The sequence below is a fragment of the Dermacentor variabilis genome, chromosome 8 (assembly GCF_050947875.1).
Source record: "Dermacentor variabilis isolate Ectoservices chromosome 8, ASM5094787v1, whole genome shotgun sequence".
NCBI lineage: Eukaryota > Metazoa > Arthropoda > Arachnida > Ixodida > Ixodidae > Dermacentor > Dermacentor variabilis.
Window position 1 is genome coordinate 154,858,589 of NC_134575.1, and position 22,058 is coordinate 154,880,646.

Genomic DNA, 22,058 nt, shown 5'->3' on the forward strand with positions numbered 1-22,058 from the left:
TTGTGGTTGTTAACGGTGACGTACTGTGAGCGGTTAGTCAAGAATTCTTCTATCCATTTAAAGATATTAGAGGGAAGGTTCAAATATGAAAGTTTTAGTAGTAGGCGTTTGTGAGGAACCTTGTCAAACGCTTTTGCATAATCTAGAAAAATAGCATCGGTCTGCACGTTAGAGTCAAGATTAGCCTGCAAATCATGAATAAAAATGGCCAGCTGAGTTTTGCATGAGAAGCCTTTTCGAAAACCATGTTGCGCAGAATGAAAAAGTTGTGACAATCGAGAAAGCTCATGAAACTGGAGTAGATGACGTGTTCCATGAGTTTGCAGGGTACGCTGGTAAGGGAAATGGGATGGTAGTTAAGGGGTGAATTTTTTTTACCCGATTTGAAGACTGGAACGACCTTACCGCTTTTCCACTCGCGTGGTAGTTGACCTGTTAACAGTGACTGTGAAAAAAGTAAGCATAAAAATTGTGCACAAATATCCTTGTTATTCTTCAAAAGCTTTGGGTTAATATTGTCGATACCGGATGAAGATGAAATTTTCATGTTTTTCAATTAGGGACGAAATGCCAGATGACGTGAAGACAACTGGTGGCATAGCATAATTTATCACTGAGGGTGGTGCTGAAAATGATGGCGGTATTTCAGTTTCTTTCGTAAATACGGATGAGAAGGCAGAGTTAAACATAGTAGCGCACTCAGCATCAGTGAAGACTGTGCCTGACTCATCTGTGAGGGTTATTTCTGGTGCGTGATGTGGATTGATAACTTGCCAGAACTTTCTGGGGTTACTAGTTAGCATATTCGGCAAGTCCGAGTGAAGTACATAATAAACCGGCAGTCGGCTGCATACAGAGTTTTTGATAGCCTCTTTTTATAGCCACTTCACTGATGCTTTGGCAGGGTTTCAGAAGCCTGGTACTTCACCCTTTACTCTAGATTAGAGAAAAAAGAAGAAAGGTGCGTTTTTTTGCATGTATTCATTTTTTCGGACTGCCTGAATTTTCGGATGTTTTTACGCTCCCTAGAGGGTCCGAAAAATCGGTCGTTGACTGTATTTAAAATGTGTTTCATACATCTTGAAGCACATGTTATGGGAACTGTGCTGCAATTTTGAATAATGTGCAGAATGATTTAGCAAAATGAGTGGGAAGGTAGACGGCTGGGTGTTTTTACTCTGTGTCAGTATGTTGTATGTAGCGGGTTCACTTCTTTCATTGTTTTTCACAATGTCATACACCAGGCATAATTTTCAAGTGACTGGATAAGTGCTTTTCAAGCTTTCCAAAACACGAAATAGTATATGTTCTCATATTTTGTGTTCCTGTAGTGAGTTTTCGCATGGAGTTGAAATTTTGTAACCTTAACAAAGCTCGATAAACAATTGAAAATTCTTACTCTTTTCTACAGCTGTACACTTTCTAAGATTCTGAAAATGCATGAGATGCAGTGAAAGCAAGTTTTCAATCGACGGGATAAAGTGGCGTCTGAAAGGGTTAATAGAATAAGGGCAACAGTGGACTTTAGTCAACCAAGGGAACAGGCTGGCTTCAGGAAAAGACACTCTACATTAGATCTCATCAATGTCATTAATCAGGTGCATAATAGAAAAATCCGCAGAGTACAATCAGCCTCTCTATATGGCTTCCATGATTACGAAAAGGCATTTGATTCAGTAGAGATACCAGTAGTCATACTGGGATTACGTAATCAAGGAGTACAGGCTGTTTACCTAAATATCTTACAAAATATCTACAGAGACTCTACAGCTACCTTAATTCTCCACAAGAAAAGTAGGAAGATACCTATAAAGAAAGGAGTCAGACAAGGAGACACAACCTCTCCAATGCTATTCACTGCATGCTTGGAAGAAATATTCAAGCTATTAAACTGGGAAAGTTTGGGAGTGAGGTTCAACGGTGAATATCTCTGCAACCTTTGGTTTACAGATGACATTGTCTTGTTCAGCAACAGCGATGAATTAAGACAAATGATTGAGGACCTTAGCAGAGAAAGTGTAATAGTGGGGTTGAAGATTAATATGCAGAAGAGAAAGACACTGTAATCACGAATAGCCAGGCAAGGCAACAAGAGTTTAGGATCGCCACTCAGCCTCTAGAGTCTGTGAAGGAGTATGTTTACCTAGGTCAATTACTCACAGGGAACCCTGATCATGAGAAGGAAACTCACAGAAGAATAAAAAGGGGTTGGAGAGCATACGGCAGACATTGTCGGCTCCTGATTGGAAGCTTACCATTATCATTGAAAAGGAAGGTGTACAATCAGTGCATTTTATCGGTGCTGACATATGGGGCAGAAACTTGGAGACTGACAAAAAATCTGAGAACGAGTTAAGGACCACGCAAAGAGCGGTGGAACGAAGAATGTTAGGCGTACTGTACTTATTCAAATCTAGGCCGATAGTTTTTTTCAAATAATCATATTCCAAACCCTAGGTCGGCTTAGATTCGAGGATTTAAGAAACACGCCAGTTTTTCATTGAAACTGCTAAATATGGTGCATAGCTAGCGCCATCTAGAAAAGTCAGTATCGCAGCTGCTACTAGCCGTGCCAGTCGCTAACCGTACACAAGCGAGGTTGCCATTTTGACCTGTGTCGTGTCGGCCGTATCGGTGGGCGCCGTGGTGTTATCATGATGGCACCAAGCAGGAAATGCCACTACAGTGCCGCTTTCAAGCGAAAAGTTGTGATAGCCACAGAGGCATCGTTGAACCTTCAAACCAGACGGGACTTCGGCGTCGACGAGAGAAATGTCAGTCATTGGAGGGGACAACAACAGCAGCTTTTTGCATGTGCCGCAACGAGGATGGCATTTAGCGGACCAAAGAAAGGCTGTCCCCACGAAGTGGAGACAGTTTTGGCCGACTTTGTTCGGACGCACAGAGCAGCTGCCCTTCCAGTGACAACAGAAGTGCTCGAAGCGAAAGCTAGGGAACTTTCGAGGGAGCGAGGCCTAACGCCAAAGGATTTCAAAGCCAGCTGGGGCTGGCTTCAGAAATTCATGAAGCGCTTCGGCTTCAGCCTCCGACGTCGCACTTCAATCACCCAGAAGCTGCCAAGCGATTTCGAAGAAAAGCTGATAGCTTTCCAGCGCTATGTGGTGCGAAAGAGAGAAGCGGCAGGCTACAACCTTGGGCAAATCGGCAACGCCAACCAGACGGCTAGGTATTTTGATATGCCAGTGGCGTACACCGTGAATGAAAAGGGTGTCAAGGAGGTAAAGGTGTGCTCTGCGGGCTATGAGAAGCAGCGCGCAACTGTGATGCTGTGCTGCACAGCTGATGGACATAAACTCCCCCCTTATATGACATTTAAAAGGAAGACACTGCCTGCTCGAGAAACTTTCCCAAGAAATGTCATTGTGCGGGCCATTAGAACGGGTGGATGACAGGTGCGATGGTGGATGAGTGGGTCAAGATTGTGTGGCGACGGCGTTCAGGAGCACTTTTGACAAAGAACTTGCTCCTCCTTGTCGTGGACTCCTACCGTGGGCACTTGACCTACGTGAAGGCTGTGCTTACCCAAGTGAACACGGACCTCGCTGTCATACCGGGCGGCATGACGGGCCAGTTGCAGCCACTTGATGTCTGCATCAACAAACCTTTCAAGGATCGTCTACGGAAATATTACATGGACTGGTTGACTGACGAAGACCACGTGCTAACGGCAATGGGCTGCATCAAACGTGCATTGCTATCGCAGCTGGCGGGCTGGGTAGCTGCAGCGTGGGACGACATCCCAGGTAAAGTTAAACCTGGATGTAACGAACCTATATGTAACGAATTCCTGGATTTAACGAAGTTTTTGAATTCCCCAATGCTGCCCCCATTGAAGCCCATGTATTTTCGACCTTGATGTAACGAACGCGTTGCGGCGGTTAGCCTTGATGTAACGAACTCCCAAAGCTGATCAGTCATTACTTTTTGCACTTTTAAGGAAAATTCGGCCGAAGAAATGCTCTAGATTATTGAATATTAATATTGTAGGGAGCCAGCAGCGACGTGAACGCCAGGGATTGCCGCGACCGAGCAAAGTTAGCGATGATGATGATGATGGCGGCAACTAGCGCCGCTCCGTGCCTAACGTAGCAGTCTTTTCAGGCTTTGCTTGTCTAGCGTGACACCAGGTGGCATTGGTATCGGCAGCTGATTTCTCTTTCAGCTTTATTTTGTTTCGTATGGATTTGAGGACAAGCATTCTTATTTCGTGATTTTCATTTGTTTCAACGGCTTAGACACACTTATGTGTAACAATTCACTTGAAAAGCAACGCTGATAGCCGGTTCTTTCATTGCCAGGGCGCAGGAAGGGAGAGGGGGAGGGACGATGACGAACGACATGCGCCACTTTTTTTCTTTCTCTATGGATGCGTTGCATTCGCCATTTTGAGTGTTGTCCTGCGTTTTGCATGTGTGCGTGTGTCAACTGTGCTCTGGTACTGGTTTGTCCTACTTGTTTTGGAGGTGCTAGGCCTGCCTGTCGGCGTGTAGTCGTGCGTCTCCGCTTCTAACTACGTCGTCGGTTGGTCGTGATGAGTTCTACTGCCAGAAAACGAAAAGTTCTGTCTTTTGAAGACAAACTCGCAATTTTAAATGCAGTCTCCGCAGGCGAGAAGAAGAAGGACGTTGCCACCCGTTTCAGCATTCCAGCGAGCACACTATCAACGATTTTGAGTGCGGAACACAGCATCAGAAACGCAGTGGAGTCGGGAACAAGCTCGAAGAAAAAGAGACTGAAGCTGTCCACATACACTGATGTGGACAAGGCAGTGTTCACGTGGTTTTTGGACACGAGAGCCAGAAATGTGCCCATAAGTGGCGCGATCTTACAACAGAAGGCAAAGGATTTTGCGTGTATCTTGGGCCATGATGATTTCAAGGCAAGCAACGGGTGGCTGCAGGGATTTAAGAGCCGGCGTGGTGTCGTCGGAAGAGTAATCAGCGGCGAATCTGCCTCCGCAGACAGCGATACTGCTGCTTCGTGGGTGGCTGACAAGCTGTCTGGAATCCTGAGTCGCTTCGAGGCAGCTGATGTCTACAATGCCGACGAGACAGCTCTATTTTATCAGATGCTTCCGGGCCGCACGCTAGCGTTAAAAGGCGATGACTGCCGTGGCGGAAAGCAGAGCAAGCTCCGCATAACGATTCTGCTGTGTGCCAACCTCGACGGCACAGACAAGCGAGTCCCGCTAGTTGTCGGCAAAAGTGCCCGTCCCAGGTGTTTTAAAGGAACGAAGCGTATGCCCGTGAAGTATGTGGCGAATTCCAAAGCGTGGATGACTCGGCCAATATTTTCTGAGTGGTTGAAGGAATTTAACCAGGACGTCAAGCGGCAAGCCCGTCAAGTTTGCCTACTGCTGGACAATTGCTCGGCGCACCACGTCGAAGGCCTGCAGCTGTCGAACATCGAACTGCATTACTTCCCGGCCAACTGCACGTCCCTAATACAGCCCCTGGACAAAGGGGTCATTAACAGATTTAAATGCTGTTACCGGCGCCGACTAATCCTGAAGATACTTCTCGACATCCGTCTGGAACGGGAGATGAAGATCGACATTTATCAACCAGTCGAGATGCTTGCTGCCTCCTGGCAAGAGGTCAGGGCAGAAGTTATCGCGAATTGCTTTTTAAAGGCCGGAATAGCCAAAAACGCACGGGCTGGTGCCGACGAGGAGGAGGAGGAAGACCTTTCAACTCCGTCCGATGTGGCCGAAGCGTGGAACGAGCTATGTACTAACGGTGGTGTACCCGACGACGTTGAACTGACTGACTTTTTGTTTGCCGACAACGCCGCCGTGCCTACAGAAGAAATGTCTGATGCAGCAGTAGCTGAAAGCGTGCAAAATCCCGATGGCGGTGATGATGGTGCTTGTGAGGCAGATCCGTGTGACGTGCCTACTGCAAAGGAGGTGATGAACGCAATGGACGTTATGCGCCGTTTCGTCGGCTCGCTCGACGATGAAGGAGCTCTACACGATTTAGCTTCTTTGGAGCGGCGTGTTGTGCCTTCACTCGTGCCGAAGAAGCAAGCGGAAATTACGCAGTTTTTTGGTGTAAAATAAATGCTTGAAGGGTGAGTTCACCTTCACGGATATATTGAGCTATTTGGTTTCGTTTCTGCATCATTCGTACGAGCCTTCACGCGAAACCTGCATGTAACGAAAACCTGCATGTAACGAAAAATTGCGAGCTTTTGTCAACTTCGTTATATCCAGGTTTAACTGTACTTTGATTGAGTGCACCTTTAAAAAGTGCAGCATATCTAATGCGCTTGACGGTACCGAAGATAGTGCACTGTTTGAAGGTGACAGTGGCAAGGAACACAGCGACGAGTCTAGCAGCGACGACGACGTTGAATGAGCTCTGCATGTTCATATTCAATAAATGCTGTTCGCATTTTGTGAACCCTGTAATCGCTTTTTTTGTTCGGCCTACATTCGAGGTAATACAGTCGCCGACCGTTTATTCGGACCTCACGGGGACTGCGGAAATGTCCGAATAAACAGGTGTCTGAAAAAGCAGATTAAGGAAAAAAATGAAATCCTTTATTTCCATGCGCTTATTCGGGCTCGGCAGTAGGCTTGAAGAAATCGTGAATGCGCCGTTGCACGCTGTTCCGTTTACGCGCAGTCAGACAAGCCTGAATCTCGGAGAGGGTCGTACGGTCACTGTTTGTGCATGCTCCGCATGCAACGGCAGCGTAGCACGTTGTGCGTCATCTTCAGACTCGGAGTCATCGTCCGGCGGTGCAGCAGAAACCTGACGAATGATCTCGCCGCTGTTGAGTTCTGCGCATGTCAGTACTGCAGTGTCAGCACCTGTGAAACTGACAAATGAGACGGTGTCAGGAATTGCAATGCAACCACTGCGCCGGTCTCAGCAGAACATTTTCCACGTCAGTAGGGAGCACATCGGAAGGCGACAAATCTTAGGCCTCCTGGCACCCGCTTGCCGGCATTCCCCAGCGAAGTCTGCGCGGGCACTGTCGGGGCCATTAGACACTTGACGCGATGTTTCCGTGCGCTGCGTTGGATCACCGAAACCTCGACACAGCACACAAAGCAAACACCACCGTGCGCACCAGTCGCACAAACGAAAAACGTAGCCTGCGCGCAGCGTCGTGCACGACGAAACAAATCAGCTGCTGGATTGTCTTGACATGGCTTACTAAGCTGAAACTGGAACTGCTGTAGAGCCACTCTATCGAACCAGGCAGAAACGATGATGATGAGCGGGGATTTCCAGTAGCGCCACTTCGTGGGGCAGCAAGGAGGCTCTGTTCAAAACAAAAATCGCATTCAGCACGTCGAACTATGCGCCGGTCATAGTCGATGCATGATGCTCTCGATCGAGTTGGCTCAAGGAGTGTCCGAAAAATCAGACGAGAGGTTGCAACGTGTCCGAACTTTCGGCAGTTGTTATACATTATGGTCTATGGGGGGAATGGCGGTGCCGTGAAGCTGACCGAATAATCGGGCATGTCCGAATTTTTGGAGTCCGGAAAATCGGTCAGCGACTGTATATATATATTTTTTTGCTGGCTTCAGACTTTAGGGGGTCGGCTTAAAATCGGGGTCGGCCTAGATTCGAGTAAATACGGTAATGTTAAGAGACAGGAAGAGAGTGGTGCGGATCAGAGAGCAAACAGGGATAGCCGATATTCTAATTGACATTAAGAGAAAGAAATGTAACTGGGCAGGTCACGTAATGCGCAGGTCAGATAACCGGCAGACTAAAGATTAGGGTTACAGAATGGGTGCCAAAAGACGGGAAGTGCAGTCGAGGACTGCAGAAGAATAGGTGGAGCGATAAAATTAGAAAATTTGCGGGCGCTAGTTGGAATCGGTTGGCGCAGGACAGGGGTAATTGGAGATCGCAGGGAGAGGCCTTCGTCCTGCAGTGGACATAAAATAGACTGATGATGATGATGAATATATAACAGATCACTACACGATTATCGCCTTCCAACCGAGTGGAAGGTGGTAAAAATCATTCCAGTGCATAAATCGGGTAGTGTTTCATCTGCGGCTAACTATAGGCCCATATCCCTCACATGCATGTGTTGTAAGTTATTAGAGCACATTATTTAAAAATTTATGACAAATTTTGTTGACGCCAATAACATACTCCATAGAAACCAACATGGATTTCGTAGTGGCTTGACGACGACTACACAACTGATTGAAATAATTCATGACTTTTCACAATGCCTCAATAACCAGTCACAAACCGACATTATTTTCTTAGATCTATCAAAGGCCTTTGATTGAGTACAGTCACCGACTGATTTTCCGGACTCCAAAAATTCGGAGATGCTCAATTATTCGGTCTGCTTCGTGGCACCGCCATTCTTCTCATAGACCATAATGTATAACAAATGCCGAAAGTTCGGACACCTTGCAACCTCTCGTCGGATTTTTCGGACACTCCTTGAGCCAACTCGATTGAGAGTACCATGCACCAACTCTGACCGGTGCATGGATTGACTTGCTGAACGCCGTTTTTGTTTTGAACGGAGCCTCCTTGCTGCTCCACGAAGTGGTGCTACTGCAAATCCCCGCTCATCATCATCGTTTCTGCCCAGTTCGATAGAGTGGCTCTACAGCAGTTCCGGTTTCAGCTTAGTAAGCCATGTCAAGACAATCCAGCAGCTGATTTGTTTCTTCGCGCACGACGCTGCGAGTAGGCCACGTTTTTCGTTTGTGCGACTGATGTCGGCATGGTGGTGCTTGCTTTGTGTGCTATGTCGAGGTTCTGGTGATCCAACGTGGCATACGGAAACATAGCGTCAAGTGTCTATTGGCGTCGACAGTGCCCGTGCAGACTGTGCTGGGGAATGCCGGCAAGTGGGTGCCGAGAGGCCTAAGATTTGTCGCCTTCTGATGTGCTCCTTACTGATGCGGAAAATGTTCTGCTGAGACCGGCGCAGTGGTTGCATTGCGATTCCCGACACCGTCTCATTTGACAGTTTCACAGGTGCTGACACTGCTTTGCTGACATGCGTAGAACTCGACGACGGCGAGATCATTCGTCACCTTTCTGGTGCACTGCCGGACGATGACTCTTCACTCGGAAGATGACGCACCATGTGCTACGCTGCCGTCGCATGCGGAGTGTGTACAAGCAGTAACTGTGCCTTCAGCCGCCTATAGTGACCGTACAACCCTCTCCGAGATTCAGGCTTATCTGAGTGTGCGTAAACGGAACAGCATGCAACGGTGCATTCACGATTTCTTCAAGCCTACTGCCGAGCCTGAATAAGTGCGTGGAATTAAAGGATTCCATTTTTGTTTTTCTTAATCTGCTTTTTCGGACACCTACTTATTCGGACATTTCCGCAGTCCCCGTGAGGTCCGAATAAACAGTCAGCGACTGTATTCTATGTAAAACTCCACTTTAAACTCATGAATATATTTGGTGAGGGACCACTAACACGGTGGATACATAATTATCATTGTGACCGCTGTCAGTTTGCGCAGTATGATCAGCGCACCTTGCAAGTAGTTCGAGTTCTTTCAGGAGTCCCTCAAGGAACAGTTTTAGCTCCACTTTTGTTTCTGTTGTACATAAATGACATTTCAAATGAACCCGATGTAAAAATTACACTTGCATGCTGTACACAGAAGTACAGGATGCTAGTGCTCACGAAATACTGAACAATGCCTTAGGAGAGATAGAAGATTGGTGCAACAAATGGCAGATGACGATTAATTTAGACAAAACAGTTTTTATGTTGATAACAAGAAAAAAATCAAAACTTGACTATATCTACTCTTTGAATAACACAAATATCGTAAGTGTGACTAAATATCGGTACTTATGTGTTTTAATTACCTCTGACCTAAATTGGACTCCACTTGTCCACAGCACATGCAGCAAAGCAGTGTCCAAATTGTTTGTTCTTAACCCTTTCAGGGCCAATGACGTAAATATACGGCGCCGCGAACAACTCCAAAAATGGTCGATGCCGTATATTTACGGCACCGTCTGTATGCTTAAAAAGCACGCCAATTTCTTAACTTTTTCTTTTTTTTCGTGTGCTTGCCACTATGTGGGAATACAGGGAATTTTTGCGTGTGCCTCCCTCTCTCGGTTTTCGTTGCATGGTTTGTTTTAGAGCTAGGTTGCTCCCGCGCGTCCATATACTACCGCTCGCGCATTGGTGCGCGTGGGCAGCGGTTTGGAAAGTTTTGTTTGGAGGGCGGTTTCGGCTGCTTGCGCTTGCAGAACTGATGGCTATAGTTACTAATTGCTCAAGGGACGACTGCTTGTTTCTCGCTCGTTTAGTGCTCACAGGGTGCGCATAGAAAGGATGGCGCTGTGCATGCGTTTCTGTTGCTGCTTCTTCTTCTTGTTTTTTTTTTTTTTTTTTTGACACTGGTGCAAACTAATTGCCTCTGGTTGGCAATAAGATGAAGATTAGCGGAAGTTTGTCACATGTTCTGCTTTTTTGACGGGCATACAACCACACAATTTTCTTGAGTGCGCGCACCTACGCAGTTTGATTACGCTGTGGATGTACATATTAGTATAAAAGCAGGAACATTTGAATCTTGCGAAAAATTCTCGTGTGCACATTTCCAAGAACTTGAACTACGTGTATAACAATGCATCAAATACTATATTCTTATAAGATTATTTCCTTTTCATTGTTGTTATTCATGAATGAAGAGTACATATACACCAATGCAAAATATTTTTTTCTAACTTTATGATCTCCTTACAAAAATTGCGGTGAATTTTTTTCGAAATAAGTCCCTAAGAAGACTTGGAATCTGCAATAAAAAAATATCGACCCTGGGCGGTAGCATCTGGCAAAAAAAATCGACCCTGAAAGGGTTAAGAGGGCCCTGCGTCACCCTTCAAGTGATACAAACCATTTAGTTTATGTCACATTCAGCCGATCAATTCTGGAATATGCAAACATAGCCTGGTTCCCTTACACAAATGATAAGGTCAAAACTCTTAAAATGGTGCAAAGAAAGGCTGTGCACTTCGTCCAGAACTGCTATGAACCCACTCAGTCAGCCACAGAATTTCTACACTCCGCAGGCCTCCACATGCTTTCCAGCCATGCTATAATACACCGCCTCAAATTTTTGTATTTGTTACTTAATAACTCATTAAAAATATCCTGTTCTGATTTTCTTCATATTAAGCTTTCACGAGAAACAAGACACGAACATACGCTATCACTTGAAGAATTTCTTTGTTCCAAACATAACACTTTGCCGTATTCCTTTTTCCCACAAGTAGTTCGTGAGTGGAATCAACTGCACCCATCGATTACAGCTCGGCCAACCATAGAAAAATTCATAAGCTGTGCGAGAGCTCTGTCCTTTCATTTCTTCTGTATCGACATTGTAAACTGTATTCCGCTACTGCAGTGTTTCTTTCCCATTGCGTTTATTAGCTGGAAGTGCCTTCACTGTTGCTTTATTTTGCCTCTTTTGTCTATAACACATGTACTTCTTGTATTATCATGCTGCTGTTAGAGCTTCAAAACTGAAGATGATGAAACTAATGTTGAGTGCGCCACCTGTTTTTATGCCCACTCCTGTAAAAAATGCCACAAGGGATTGACAGTATTGCAAAATAAATAAATAACGAAGTAAGGACATCATGAAGTAATTTCGGCCACCCCTTCAACTTTGTCATGACGAGGTTCGAATATAGTATTGTATCTAAAGCAGACATTATCAATGTACTATACACCACTCTGAAATATATTCACATCAGTGAGTATGACTTCTGCAAGACCCTTGTAAACATTGTAACATATTCATGTAAGCTGTAAATTTAGTAAAGCAATGAAGGGGCTAGTTGGTGAATGTTCATGGTTATATTGCGCCCAGTTTTACACAGACGATATTAAGTTAAGGACGGGACGTGGACAGACGTAGCGTAGTGTAAATTTAAATATCAAATTTGTCCCCTTTATGCGTACTATCAGATGCAGTTCACAGAGCTGCAATAGCCACTTTTGGTGAAAAGTTACAAGTATGTAAACTTTATGCTTGTATTTTATTAAGCTGACTAATTTTTGTAAAGAAAAGCCCCAAGCCCTAAATTAAAATTTTGCTTTCTAAAGTCACTAGAAGTTAACTTTCTCTCTCAATTAAAGTTCTCTGTCTGTCTGTCTCAAATGCAACAAAGTTAATTCAAATTGATGCAGCTGTTGTCTTGTGAAAAAGGACTCCCTCCTGGGTAGTGCTTCGTCCTTCGTAGAAATGGTTTCCGCAGACTCACTTGTGTGGTATTGTTCCAACGAGTCCTCTGTACCACCGCTCAACCATACTTTCCTTCCCAAATCTTTACTTTCCTGTTAGCGCAACTCATTACATTCCTGGATGTACTTCAACAGGAAGAATATTGGAACTGGCACCCAAGTCTTGAAGCAGGTACAGCAAGGCTTAAGTGCTGTCTGTAAGTTGTACAATTTATGCCAGTCGCCTACCAATAATTTGGACTCAAAGATGACTGTCTAAAAGTCCGAAATATTGGATTTGCCAGAACATAAGTGACTGTATTCCGTAAGTGGTAAAAAATAAGCTTGTGAATGCCCTGGTATGCGCCCATCTGTGACCTGCCAAGTTCGTATTCTCATGCTGCCATTATAAACAAAAAAAAGTACAGACAATGCATGCACCAAATCTACATCCTGTGGAGCTTAAAACAGAGGTCCACCGTGCAGTGATGGTTGGGTGATTGAAGGGTTATTCCCTCAATGACTGCCCTCGCTGACACTGACATCGGAGGTTGAGTTGGCGCTACTTGGAACTGCTCGACGATTTTGAGCAACAAAATTCAAAAGAAGTCATCCGGAACTATGTTTCTATTTTGCGCATCACTGATGGTTCTGCCTGCTGATTTCATCATGCTGTGTTCATGCAGAGTTTTCAGAGCAGCTCTTAATAACAGACAAGTAATTAATGGTGACAGTGCTGCCCCCTGCGCTTTCTGAGCCCCACCTGCTTGCAAAGCGTGAGTGCCTCGTCCAGGAGCCTCCGGCGCTCTTCGGCATTGCGTTCAGTTCGCGCGGCCAGCAGCTTCTCGTGGGCCCGTGTGAAGAGCGCATCCTCAATGCGGTACAGAGATGGGCAAACGCTGCGTAGCCGGTTGGACACAGCTTCTGCTGCTGCATTGTCCTGCACAGGCCAGCCACAACAAAATACCAAGTCATCAACTCATACAGTCATCATACAGCAGACAAGTGAAGTAGACGGTACAAAATCACAAGTACATGACACACGGAAGAACGAGCAGGTGTGGAAGTGCAGCTGTCACATCAAACACCTTTTTGGTGCAGGTAGGCGCGTACTGGGCAAACTGCGGTTCAACAGTATCAGAGCAAATACCAAATTTACATTTTCAGTCTTTCTGATTTTTCTAGGTTTTTTCTAGGACAATTGCAACCAATATTCCTTGACAAATTGTATAGAATGCACGACCAAAGTAAAAGCGACAACCAAGTATGGTAGCTAGCAAAAATGCTAGTGCAACGCAATGCCATTTATTGCTTGCACAATTTTACAAAATATTTCTCAGCCTAGAAAAAGTTCAACTCGAGTATAAGAGAGACTATGCTCGTTTTATGCTTTATTTCCATTTTTCGACTAGAACAGAAAGTACCTGCTAGAGTGCTAATGCGCTTTAATAGTACTGAGCTGTGTCAAAGTATTACGTAAATGGGTGCAAACACACAGACAGCACAAGGGCAATTGACGCCTGGCGGGAGCTCATCCCAGTACAATATCATCCCTTGTCATCCCATCCCTCCCATACCATTTGTCTTACACTTGCATTCAGTAAAATAAGTTGTTTACGATGTCTGAAAGCAAACAGTATCGGAAATAAGGAGCAACGCATTGTGCAACTAAGTAACTAGTTTTGCACTCCCCCAGCTGAATGCTGTCTCAGACACATGAGGCAAAACAATAAAGTGGTCTTTCCTGGGCAGTGAAGTGAACTGTGCGTCCATTCAAACAACAAATGGCTTCCGTTTTTGTAACTTGCAAATCCTGCTTAAAATTTCTGTTGTACTCATGCAAAACAATGTCGGAGACTCGGCAGAACATGGTGGCATTGGCGCTGTGTCAAGCACACTGTCAGGTGCTTGAACAGAACATCCTCAGTAACCGCAACACAGGAGTGTGCACTCCTCTTTCAGTGCATGCACTCAAGTGTAATGTGTCTTTTGCATGATTTTTGTTGCTTGAAGTCAACTGCTGCATTACATCCGAATGACAGCAAAATTGGCCATTTTAAAGAAGTATTGACATCATATTTTCGACTATTCATTTCCTGCATCAAGTGGAAATTCTAGGCCTCTAAACCTCAGCAAAAGAATATTGACAGGCCTCAGAGTGTCGAAAATAATTTAATAGCTTTACTACAACCAGTTTTGGTTTTGTTTCCAGGAGGGTACCGTGTTGTGACGTCAAGACACAGTATGTGGGAGCAGGACATTATGACTCTTTGACACTCCCTCCGGCTCACTCCTGTGATGCTACTCGTGAGGACTAATGTAGTAGCACTGCAGATACAGAGCGAGCAATTCAAAACGTAGCAATGTCCTGCTACCATGCGATCGCATCCTGCGTCGTAATGTCCTTCCAGGAAACAAAACCGAAACTGTAGAAAAGATATTGTATTAAATTATTTACGGCGCTTCGATGCTTGTCACCATTTTTCTAGGGTTTAGAGCATCAGGACCTTCATTTAACGCACAAGGAAAAGTTAATACTCGAAAATATCTTGTCCATGCCAATTTAACCCTTTAACTGTTGATGACGAGATAGCTCGCCCTCACAATGAGCATCTTCAAGTGCTGATGACGAATTAACTCGTCGTGAATTTTTGGCAATTTTCACACGTGTATGTGTGTTCAGTTTCTTGTCATATTGACAAGAAAATAATATCCTATGACTTCTGGCACTTTTTCTTTTTTGCCCTTGTAAAAAATTTTTCAGAATTTGTCACGGCAGTTAAGGGGTTCAAACATATTGTTAAGCCACCAAAGGATGTTTACTGAGATGCCATGTAGAGGTAGTCACGACGGCCTTGATACCCATCGAGATTCATCCGAACCTCGCCTTCCTCTTCTCCACTTGTCTTGCATGCCCCACATACTGTTGAGGTGTAAACCCTAAACACACATAGGAGTGTCACAATAATCCAAATCCAGCGATTTCTAGCTTTATGTTGGCAACCTGCACCTTTACGCCTCGATTCAATCCACAGAAAAGTCAACTCAAAAGTACTTCTTTTTTCAAATTGGCACCATTTTTGCTGTGCTTGTGAGTCGTGGCGGTACAGTTATGGTACTGTAGTACCTTGCAGCCTTTCGTGCTTCGACTTTACTCATTCGTCACATTATAGTGACAACACATTTGGTATGATGCTTGCTTCGAGATGAGCAGTTTTGATGCCGAAGGAGCTGGAAAAATCGTCCATGGCAGCGGCTTGACATTGAGTTGCCGAGTTAACAGGCTTGTACTATAAGTGAACTAAAGAATCAATGTATTCCCAGGATTACCATTCGCTCCAATCGACAAAAACCATACTTTACAAAATCTTGAAAACTATTAGAAAAGAAAAAAAAATCGCCTCTATTGCATCACTAAAGTTAGGGCAAGTTTGCTTGTGTAGAAGAAATATCGTGCAGGTGAAACAGCCTACTTAGTTGAAATTTGCGATGCCAAGCGAACTTTTTTTCACTATAACCTGTCAAGCATTTGGCTCACTAACCCCAAATAATTTTGCTAGGTAATAAACCCTGAACAAGCGATCACCATTACTGTTACTAACAAACTGGGTTACAAATCTAAGCTACGCTAGCATATTCAACATGTTTTTATCCGTGTTCACAAGTGAAATAAGGACACTTCCTCCTTTCCCCAAAACCAATATAAAATGCAATATGTCAGCTATCACATTCACAGCAAGTGGCCTTTTATCTGTAACAGAAAATATCAAGCTGTCTTTGTCAGCTGACATTGACGACATTAACTCCTAACTACTAAAAAATGAACATTCTTGAAGTCTTTGTATTTTTTTTTTTTTCAGTCACTTTCCACAGGCACCATGCCAGAGGAGTAGATGGGGAAGGTCATTCAAGTGTACAAATCGGGTAACGAAATTCTGCATTAAATCACTGCGTCATCTTACTGACAAACATTCCCTGCAAGTTCGTGGTGCATGTAACCTACTCCCTTATCACAGAACTTTCTAGGCATTAGCAACTTTTTTCATTCTTCGCAGAACGGGTTTCGCAGGGTCCTGTCATGCAAGACCCATTTTGCACTCTTTCTACATGACATTCATGCTAATCTTGAAGCTAACATACTATCAGCCACAAAAGCTTGTGGAATCTGCAATTCATGGTGGAGTGACGCATAACCGCATTGCTGTGCCGTCCGCCCTCACACAGCATGGTGTTAAGGCTTAAAGGACTACTCCAGTGATTTTTCTATGTCAACCGGTGTTGATGAAATTCACTGGGTATGTTACTCCACGCACTCCCGTCATGTCCTCAAGAAAGCAGGTTTGAGAGTTGCAGATTTTTTACAAATTAATTTAATAAATTGCCTCGAACACTTTACCTTACCTGCTTCTCAGTTACAGGCAACATTGAGTATGATGGCAGGGGAGTCCCACTCAGAGCATGCCGGGATCATGCAGACGAACAGCAATGAGAGCATGGCGGAGTCAATGATCGTGAGCTAGTGCTTCGAGTGAGAAGTTGCTGTCACGAGAATTTGCTTTCCCCGTGGACAGGCAAGTGATGGGAGGTGGCAAGTGGTGCCACGTAGTTCATGCGTCTGGTGCTGGCGGACCTGAACGACTGACCTGAAGCTAATTAAGCCATCAGGATGAAGAAAACTACTTCTGTAGTTCAGTTTTGCCCATACGGATTTGAAATGAACCATTTCTCATTTTGTACAGTCCACACACAAAAAGCGAGAAGCAACGACACGGAGCAATATCAACATCGGTACTTTGCCGTTTTTGACATAAAGCTGCCCACCGCACTCACCGGCACTTCCCTAAATGAACCCTTTCGCTGTCACGGACGTACCGGTACGTCATCGCGCTCCCCCCCTCCCCCCCACAATGTAACCGATGTACCGGTACGTTCTCTATCGTGCGTTCAAAATTTCGCGCCTGAGCGCAAAGCTGGCGCTCCTGGATTGGCCACGCCATCTGTTGACTCTTTCTACAAGTTCGTATATTCGCCCCGACCTGCGTTAGTCCATGTATTGAAGATTACGGTGCGACTGCCACTCCCCACTTTCTCTTTGCTGAGTGGCGCGGTGGCTCCGCGTTCGCTGGATCATGCGTCGCGCGCATGTGGTTATGGGTTCAAGGGTTGTTCTGCAATCTCCGCTGGTTTGAAGGTTTTTATTTTTCTTCTGTTGGTGTGCCTGCTACGGCGCGTCAAGTTCAGGCGCACATGCCGTTGCCTCTCCAAAAAGGGTGACTCGATTGCTGCTTTTGCACTCTCGCCGCACCCTCGCTTTTAACTTGCAGCAGTAAACGTAAAGCCCTTCGAACTTTGTTTAGCCTTTTTCCATCTCCCTCTGTCTTCTTGATCACGCAACGTCCCATTTCTCTCCGTTGTGCGGGCGACTGAAAGCGCATCCTCCATGCGCGCGGTTACTTTCGGATGGCTCGGCGCGCGGGACCTTCGTCTGCTCATTGGAGCGGTGGCTGAATTCCGATTCAGAATACGAGCCGAGCTCGGATTCGGACTCGGACAGAGTCGCATGCGAGGAACAGGGTTTCGCATCGTCAGATTCGGATGTTGAACGGATTTTATAGTCAGGCTGATGATGATGATGATGTTTACTAACAACAGCTGCAGAACACTGAAATGTGCATATTGCATTGACTAAGTTATTTGTACACCAATCATAATCAAAAATAAATTGCTATGTTCATTCCCTGTTATGCTCGTTCCCTGAAACCAAGCTGACACTGGGGGTGCGTCACGGCCAGAAAGGTCTGACAGCGAAAGGGTTAAATGCGACTACGAAGATGGGTGTATTTTTACGTATTGTCATGCCGACTCATTATTTAGCTTCCAAGCTGCACTGCTTGCCTCGCATCCCAAATGGGCAGCAAGCGTACGCCAGCAGCGTAATTCATGACGAGTGACGAATGACGAGTGGTCACTGCACCTGCTGATCGGTGTAAACAAATGCACCGTTCGATGCTTTGGACAGTCAGTGGCGTTTTTGCGAGATACAAATGCGGAAAGTTGGGCTCTACATCTTAGAGCGAGCATGTGAAGCGTAAGCAAGCAGCACATATAAAATCAGTAGTTTGGGCTACCTTTGGTCTTCATGTTGCAGCACGATATGTAACACATGGGTGCTGGCTCTCGTGATGGTGGGTCGAATGCGAACGGCGATACGTGACTATCAAATTCGTCAGAATCATACCTGTCAATATTTGACAGAAGAGCTGGTGCTGCTGACTTGGTCACCTAAAGACTCGGCGCAGTCATAATTACGCCGAGTGTCTGCTCTTCACTGCCAGCAGGCGAGACCAGCATGTCTTGTGCGCCTTTTCCGGTGGAGACACTCGTGACGTCACACGAAGAAGTTCGCTTGGCTGCTTAGTCAGGTTTCAGTTTCGTCTTTGCCCTTTCTTGCTTATTTAAATTTATTTTTTAATTTGCGAGACAATTTTGCTATCAGACGCATGACAGGGGAGCCTCGAGAACATAAATATTCTATTAACTCGACATGTGAAAAAATCGCCAGAGTTGCACTCTAAGCCACTTCCACGCCAGGCACGCTTTGCGCATGCATGTCCTTTCTTCTTTATCAGGCATGTCTTGCCGCTCTCTTCCCCATGATGCACTTTTGACATTTGCGGCAGCCGTTGAAGTGCCGTGTCACTATCGCCGCGCATCTGCTTCGGCTCAAAACCCATGCAAGTATCTCTGCATGAAATTTCATGCACGTGAGAGGTGCCAAATATCCTGCTTTTTCGTGTCTTGTCAAATGATGACAAAACGCAAACTCATAAGTGTCACCAGTGGCCAACATGATTGCCGCGAGCAGGCATCCTGTGAAGATATCTACCCAGCAGTCGGTTTAGGCTCCTCTGGCCTCCTGGAAGCCCTTGGGTTTAGTGATAGCAGGGAGAATGTAAACATGTCCACTACAGAGATTAGTAAGAGGCGATCGGTAGTTTGGCGGCAGAGAAGTAGGGAGATCACAAACAACGGAGGCACACAAAAACAAAGTTCCCTACAGTGGTTAAAAAACCTTGATGCTCGGAATACTGTTCTTTTTATGGAAAAGAAGTCCGACATGGCTGTGGACGACACGAAGGACGCCGACAGGAAGGCGTAACAGCGTAGGCTTAGCTAGTCACACCAGGAACAGCGTCTAGCCCGAGACCCACTTAAGTAGCGCTGGCAATCCGGCCGCAGAGCTCTGCACGACGCACTTCTTCCTTACAATTTCCCCCCTTGCGGAAGACGGAGCTGCACAGGAGGCCTAAGGCGTCATGAGGACGAAGGGCTCGTGATACAGCTAGAGCCGATCTACGTGCAGAGTTTCGCGGCCTCGGCGACGCAGGTCCGTACAAGGCGTCAGAGGCTCGATGCCGCAGTTCACCGGAGAAGTTTGGAGTAGAATCCCGTAGGAGGCACCCCCAACCAAACGAGAGCGTCAGGTGAAAACTGGTGGCCCATCGTCATGACGAAATTTCTGCAGCACTTGTTCTTGCATTGTAAGAGAGCGAGCTAGTTGCCGTCATTCTTCTGCATACCAGGGGCCTTCGGAAACTGGTGTACTCAGTGATAAGTCGGGACAGTAAGGAAGAATAGCCATTTGCGGCCGTCGGAACTGTAGTTACGGCGATACACAATTCTATTATGGATGGCGAAGTGCAAAGCTTGTCGGCGTAACGCTCGGGATGGTGGGTGTGCAGATGAATCAGAGATGTAATCTATCAAAGATGAAATCCAGGAGTCCTTGCGCTGCCCCAAAGCCACGTCGACAGAAGCGAATGGGAGAAGTGGGTCGTCTAGGACGGAGACACTGACAATGTCGGCGTGGACAGACAAGCGTGAAAAAGCATCGGCATCAGCATGCTTCTTGCCTGAGCGGTAGACAATCCAGATATCGTACTCTTGGAGCGTCAGTGCCCACCAATCTAGGCAGCCGCAGGGATCCTTAAGAGATGACAACTAGCAAAGTGCGTGGTGATCGGTAACGACATCAAAGTACTGGTCGTACAGGTATGGACGAAATTTCGTCATGGCCCAGATGATCGCTAGACATTCTTTTTTCGTGACTGAATAGTTCGCTTCAGCTTTCGTGAGAGTGTGGCTCGCGTAAGCAACAACATATTTTTGGCAGCCGGGCTTTCGCTGGGCGAGCACAGCACCAAGACCAACACCGCTAGCATCCGTATGGATTTCCGTGGGAGCAGTTGGATCGGAATGGCGCAGTATCGGTTTGTTGTGAGCAGGTGACGTAGTGTTGCAAAGGCATCATCGCAAGCCGGAGATAACGCGGAAAAATTGGGTCTCCCCGAAGAAGCTCTGTCAGAGGTGCCATAATCGAAGCGAAATTTCGAATAAAGCAGCGGAAGTACAAGCAGAGGCCAATGAATCTACGCAAGTCTTTTAGAGACGTTGGCCTTGGGAACTCTTTAACAGCACAGAGCTTAGCGGCATCAGAGAGAATGCCATCCTTCGACACGACATGTCTAAGAATTGTCAGCTTGCGTGCCCCAAAGTTACATTTTTTCAGGTTTAGTTGGAGGTCAGCGTGACTGAGACAGCGTAAAACCTGCTCCAAGCAATGAAGGTGAGTAGTAAAATCTGGTGCAAACACTACTACATCATCCAAATAACACAAGCACATGTTCCATTTGAGGCCTCGAAGAATAGTGTCCATAATTCGCTCAAAAGTTGCAGGCGCGTTGCAAAGTCTGAATGGCGTCACACGAAATTCGTATAAGCCATCTGGTGTGATTAAAGCAGTTTTAGGCTTATCGTCTGCAGGCATAGGCACCTGCCAATAACAAGATCGTAGATCAAAGGAGGAAAAAAAAACTCTGCACCTTGTAAGCAGTTTAGGGTGTCGTCGATCTGCGGCAATGGATAAACATCCTTTCGGGTTATTTTGTTTAGGTGACGGTAATCCATGTCAAAGCGGATCGAGCCATCCTTCTTTTTATTAAAACAACTGGCGATGCCCGTGGGCTGTCGGACGGTTCAATGACATCACGCTTTAGCATCTCACCTACTTGCTCATCAATGACGCGTCGTTCTGTCGACGATATGTGGTATGGTCGCTGCAGTAGCGGTGAGTGAGAACCGGTGTTAATCCGGTGACATACAGTCGTTGTTCGGCCCAGATAAGTGTTATGGCTGCCAAATGCAGGGCGAAATTTCTCGAGGAGATGGAGAAGGTCATGGTGTAGCTTGGGGTTTAAGGCGTTGTCGATGACGTGGCTTAAAATGTCTTCAGGAGATGTGGCAGTTACGGGACTACAGTAGAGGGTGTTGACCTATGACGATCCATTAGGAAGTTCCAAAGTGGTGATGGTGTCGTAAGGCTCCACAGTGCCAAGAGATTCACCGCGAAGCATCGTTATCGGGAATGGGAAGTGGCTGTATACAGGAAGGTGAGTCGCACCAGCTTGAAGGCCAAGCAGCGCAGTTGGGAGTGGTGAGAGATGGCGATGAACGAAAGCAGTGGAAGGTGTGTACGGTAGTCAGAGACAATGGAACAGGATAGAGGTGCCAGAACGGATGCGTGCGGAGGTATTTGGATGTCGTCAGTGAGGGACAACTTGGTGCAGGAAAGCAAAACGTCATCGGATATGGCATTTCCAAGCGAAGAGAAGGCAAATTCTGCACCGGAACAATCAATGACAGCTTCGTGACGGGACAGAAAATTCCAACCTAAAATAATATTGTGGGAACAGTGGGGAAGAACGACGAACTCGACTGTGTAGAGCACGCCTCGAATTTCAAGTCTGGAGGTGCACGCAGCCACCGGCTGG

General features: G+C 46.0%; 1 protein-coding gene across 1 annotated transcript in view; it reads right to left on the reverse strand.

Moving 5' to 3' along the window:
* Nup154 (nuclear pore complex protein Nup154) overlaps positions 1–22,058 on the reverse strand; it is a 280,785-nt gene that overhangs the window by 55,643 nt on the left and 203,084 nt on the right. The window contains exon 7 of the mRNA XM_075703099.1: positions 12,992–13,168. Within this exon, the coding sequence (XP_075559214.1) occupies positions 12,992–13,168 (177 nt within the window). The remainder of the gene's footprint in view (positions 1–12,991; positions 13,169–22,058) is intronic.